The 5,502-nt window shown below is 42.4% G+C and overlaps 1 protein-coding gene across 1 annotated transcript; it reads left to right on the top strand.

Annotated features, from left to right (window-relative positions):
* Positions 1 to 1,248: 1,248 nt before the first annotated feature.
* On the top strand, positions 1,249 to 2,635 carry LOC136958456 (C-C motif chemokine 8-like). The gene is made up of 3 exons (XM_067252362.1): positions 1,249 to 1,483; positions 1,651 to 1,765; positions 2,022 to 2,635. Exons 1-3 carry the CDS (start codon positions 1,417 to 1,419, stop codon positions 2,323 to 2,325), a joined length of 486 nt encoding a protein of 161 aa, XP_067108463.1. The 5' UTR covers positions 1,249 to 1,416; the 3' UTR covers positions 2,326 to 2,635.
* Positions 2,636 to 5,502: the final 2,867 nt, after the last annotated feature.

The following is a 5,502-nucleotide window of genomic DNA, read 5'->3' as shown; positions in this document are numbered from 1 at the left end:
GCCTTTGACTCCGTTTTCAATTTCACAAAACACTTTTTGCAAAACACAACACACAATTCTCCATGTAACACACAAAATTCTAACGGGAAGCATCTTGATTTCCTTTTTAAAACACAATCAATCAAAATGCCACACTAATTCATCAGTGCCTTACACTAACTCCTCACATGTGCAAACACTCATTGCTTTACTCAACACCAACCAATCATGGCTTTAGAATAGGCCTATAAATAGCCTAATTTGAGTTGATTTACAGTGGTGGGTATAATTTGAACCTTTACTGTAGAAAATATAACAGGTATGTAACAATATACTGTAATATACACATGTTCTAATGTACACATAATAGCTGTTTCAGCACAACACACGGTATACTACACACAAACATATTTTAGCACCCATGCATCCATTGACTGCAGTGCACTGTATGATTGGTCACAGTCTGGTGGATTACTGTATCATACCGTGCAACAGTACAGTGACTGTAAGAAGACATTCTGACAATATTGTAGAAAATAGTATACATTACTGTATGCTACAGTTCATGGCACACACAGACACACCATTCCGTAATCACCTTTTTCAAAATTAGGTTTGGTTTCTGTCCTACTACACTCTTTCTTTCGTACTGTGTAATACTGTAAATGTAAGCATTTGAAAAAAACTGTAATTGTGAAAGACGACTCACCTATGCATACACATCCTACCAGATCCTGAAAGAGAAAGAGAGCTAAACATACATGGGTCGGCGGAAAGGAACATGTGGTGTGTAGGCATTTTGTGTCATGGTCATACACATGCATGTCCACGAGTTAGCATGTTGTGTGAAGTGGATAAAGAGTTGTGGTGGAGACTTTGTGCCATTCTGTGAACAGGGGCTGCTTCCTGTCCACAAACATTTATGAACACCTTGCAACCATGCCGTCACTTTCCACACCACAGATGTGTTCGTGTTCCAGAGAACGACCTGTGGCTTGTAGTGTGTATGTGTTTCTGTGTGTAAGTCTTTCTGAAAGTGTGTGTGTGTGTGTGTGCTGGTGTGCCATTGTATGCTTGTGTAAGCCACAATGAGGGGTCGTTTTCAAAGAAGGCTCTCATTGTTTCCTCTGGTGAGGGCAGGGTGAGTGTGCAGGCCTGTGTGTCTGGAGGTGGGGGGTGGAGGTGAGAACTCAAGGGGAGAGGGGAGGGACTCATCTCTATAAGATCCAGGGGCCAGAGGAGCACTGAACATCACAGAGGTCAGGGGATTGGAGAAGGTAGATTTAAACAGAAGATAGCTAAGTAGTCCTTTTGGTCGAAACATATGTACTGGTAATTGTAGCTGTACGAGTCCTAGGTCGGATCCAGGGAAGCAGCAGCAGGATATATCAGATCTTTACTCTGCTACTGACAGGTTTGAACCTGAAGCACCTGAAGATGAGGTCCAGCTTGGTCTCCTCCACGCTTCTCTCCATCATAGCATGGATGGCTGGGGCGTACGCAAGTGAGTTTTCCAATGATCTTGATTTTGAAAGCATTGTGTGTGTGTGTGTGTTTGTCGTGTTTGTAGTTGTGTTTGTTTGTGTGTCTGTGTGTGTACTGTATGTGTGCTTGTGTGTCTGACTGAACCAGTCCAGTGTCAGTGAATGTCTGCTCTCTCTCTGCTCACAGATAACGGCCCTTCCGCCCCGTGCTGTTTACTCCATTCCACAACAAAGGTCAAACTTGACCAGATACAGGACTACACGGTTCAGACTGATCAAATCTGTAATATCCCAGCCATAGTGTGAGTACTTCAGCGGGGTTATGTTCTCTGGAGAAGTACACTAAACACAGGACCATACAGGAGTCGAATACTGTCCTGTACGGGCTCCTTACAATCCTTGGTCCCTCTGATTTACTCGTATTAACTAGACTGTCAACAAAACTCAAATTTCCTTTTGGTTTACTAGATCTTTGGAATAAACTGTTACAATGCAGCATGTGATACATACTGTAGCTGCTTCAGCAGAGGTTGATGTGAATGACTTCTCCACTTCCAGGTTTTTCACCAAGAAAGGAATTAGGATCTGCTCGTCACCTAACAGTGACTGGAGCAAGAAGACCATGGGTAAGGTGGACAAGGAGAAGAGGGAAGTGGAGAGGAAGGAGGAGAAGAGGGGATTGGGGGAAGTGGCGAAGAAAGAGGAGAAGAGAGACACAACCAGCCATGGACCAGTCGTGTCTCACGAACCACACAAGGGGTCAAAGAGGGGTCAAAGAAAAAGACAGAATAAAAGGAGGAGGAACAGGAAACCTGGACCGAGAGGGCAGAGGAAGTCCGCAAAGAAAGGCAGAGAAGTTTAGATCTTGAGAGTCTTATTGTAATGCAGCACACAGATTGTCAAACTGAGCTTGTTGTCACGACACAGAGCACACATGCATTTGTATTGCTCTGTTTGATGTGATGAAAGTGTGTGTAGCAATACATATGAATATATGAGTATAAGTGTATACTTGTGTAAATATAATATATACAGTATTATATTGCATTTGATATATATATGTATGTAAGTATCGTTGCATATTAACATACACATACTTTTGTTTTGTTTTGTCTCCACAAATCAAATTGAATATTGTTGATGTCAGTGAATAAAAACATCCTGGTTCCAGACATATTTTTGAATTGTATTAATTAATTACACAAATCAGAAACTTTAAAATGAATATTTATTGCGACACATTACCACTTGTATAAAGGCTTGGTTTGAGTTTCCAGTGTTTGTTGCTACGACATAGCCACCAGTCACTGGGATGGCCAATTAAGCATGCACATTGCTTCCAGATCACCTAGTCTGGATCCATACCCTTAGTGTGTGTGTGTGTGTGTGTGTGTGTGTGTGTGTGTGTGTGTGTGTGTGCGTGCGTGTGTGTGTGTGTGTGTGTGTGTGTGTGTGTGCGTGTGTGCGCGTGTGTGTGTGTTTGTGTGTGTGTGTGTGTGTGTGTGTGTGTGCGCGTGTGTGTGTGTTTGTGTGCGTGTGTGTGCATGTCATGTGTTTGGTCTTCTGGGTGCTCTCTACACATGAGTCAGGGTGTACTTAGGTAAATGAGATTTATTTAATCCCACTAACTTGATTTGACAGTTATACATTCATTATAAGGAAGGTTTTACATGTGGGTTAGATATGATCTCATGTAGTGAGTCTGTGCTTACACCCCTGTCTATAACACACACTAAGTCTGCAAGACTTGGCAAATCAATCACATTGTGTTGATAGTTTCTGCATGTTAGGGTGCTAGGCCGGTGTAATTCTCTGGAACTGATGTGTAGCTTTGTCAGCCACAACAATCACCACTTCCTGCACCCAACCTAGCCCAACATTGTCTGTGTGCGTTTATAATGATAGTGATCATTCATTAGGCCTTTGTTCGTAGAAATACCCTGTTAGTATGTAGAACAGGAAATATCATGGCTTGTCATCTATCATCTCCTCTTCACCACAAGTAAACATTGCAGCAATACAAATAACAGACCACACTTGCAGGGTGGAGAAAGAATGAAAGCTTGACACCGATATGCAAACGCATCCTCAATGTTGAAGTCAACAGAGCAAGGTCTTTATTAAGTCTAACTGTATTTTCACAAAATGTGTGTAAATAGTGTGTGTGTCTCCATGAAGTCATCCATAGTAAGATGGAGAGGGTGTGTGTGGTCTGACAGAGAGAAAGGTTATGACTCCCACTGTTGTTCCCCTGACAACCACAACACATTAACTTTCTCTAAGCTAAGAAACAAATCACTCCCACAACCAAACAAACTCTAAACCGCGAGACAGTTAGCAGGTTTGCTCACTGTTAACAGCAATCCCTTCAGTCATTGTCTTCACAAGGAGCCAAGCGTCTTGACCCTGGCATTCTGAGCTAGACCTTGAGGGGAGAACAAAAGAGACAGGTCATTTTGAGTTCTGGGTCACTAGGAGAACCATCACAATGTAGGTCTACTCCACTGCATGGTGGTCAGAGACCCATTATCGTGTCTCCTGTCTCTGAAACCATCAGCCACAACAACAGACGTGAACCATCGCTCACAACCTTACCAATCTCACTTATTGTTGTCGAGGATGTCAGAGGGCTCATGCTGGAAATACAACACACAATACATTTTTTCAGAGCTTGTAGAATCTCAGGGACTTTACATACAACGACAGTAACGATTAGGTTACAGTTTGATGCTCATATCATCTGCAGAACAATGTGATCATCTCATCCCCTACATGTGACTAGCCCACAACCTCCAGTCATGTAGGTTGAAACAGAGATGGAGTTAGAGAGCAGCATACGAGGGGGAAAACCCACTGTGGTTGAAAGTCTTCTGTACGCCTCACCAATCCTCACTCCCACCACCTTTCAGCCGTTACAGTAGAACCCACGCGTCCTTCTCACACTGCCGTGGAAACATGCTAAATTAAGAACCCCATCGTCTTTAGGACCACCATTTGATACTCCGTACGCTAAATAATGACAGACACGTCATACTGGAATGGTGACGGTCTGGAACATGCAGAAGAGAGGCACAGAGAGGCCACTGCACACGTTTTCTGAAGGTTCCTTTCATATGGTAGATCCTGTAGCCACTGAATCTGAATCTGAGAATAAAACAAAGGTGAAAGGAATGGTGGCCTAACCAGATATATCCGTGTAGGTGCCGTGTTAACATCTTCTAAGGTTTTCTAAGGAGATGATCCAGAAGAAAGAGGGGAGAAGAAGCTTCTCTACTCTACATGCAGCATGAGCAGCCTAAAGCGACAGCACTACTGTGCTGCTGTTTACAGTGCTGTCACCAAAGCCCTTGTGTTGCTCTGTTCTACACCACTGCCCTCTACATAACCTCTGTGAATAAACCTGCTGGAAACACGCCACGTCAACTCATGTGAATTCAATTTTGTGATTGAAATATTCTGTGATCGTTTCTGAACACATTCTTTCTTATTGCACAAAGTTTTATTGAGAATGGCAATGGACAGGCTTCCCAGACAAACTGCCATTACTTTGTACATTTACAATTATATATAAATATACAGTATTTTAGCATCTATAAATCAAGGTGAGCCACAATAATTGTCCACATTCACAGTCGAGGACACATAGTTTCTTGATGGAAAAATGTACACATAATCTAATAATATTAATAAAGGTATCTCTTTAAAGGCATATTTGTCATACATTCAAATAATCAGTGTTCCTGCTCTGAGTCATGAGGATGTTGTGTGTTGCTTTACAAGGCCTCTTGTTGGCCTTTTGTGAAAGGGTTGTTGATGTTTTAGTTGTGGCGTGGTGTGAGAAGTTTGAGAGGTGTTCTTTTTGTCCAGGTAGTCCATAGCGGTCTGGGCCCAGGGATCGTTGGGGTCTGAGCACAGTCTTATATTTTTCACTGTAACAAAACTGGAGATAACAAACAATAAGAACAAAAACAATACACAATACTCGTATGTGCAATTTGTGATCCGTGATCATTCAGCCAACAAAAAGTAAGCATTTAGA

The sequence above is a fragment of the Osmerus mordax genome, chromosome 16, assembly GCF_038355195.1.
Source record: "Osmerus mordax isolate fOsmMor3 chromosome 16, fOsmMor3.pri, whole genome shotgun sequence".
NCBI lineage: Eukaryota > Metazoa > Chordata > Actinopteri > Osmeriformes > Osmeridae > Osmerus > Osmerus mordax.
The sequence above is the reverse complement of the archived record's forward strand: the minus strand, read 5'-3'. Positions and strand labels throughout refer to the sequence as shown.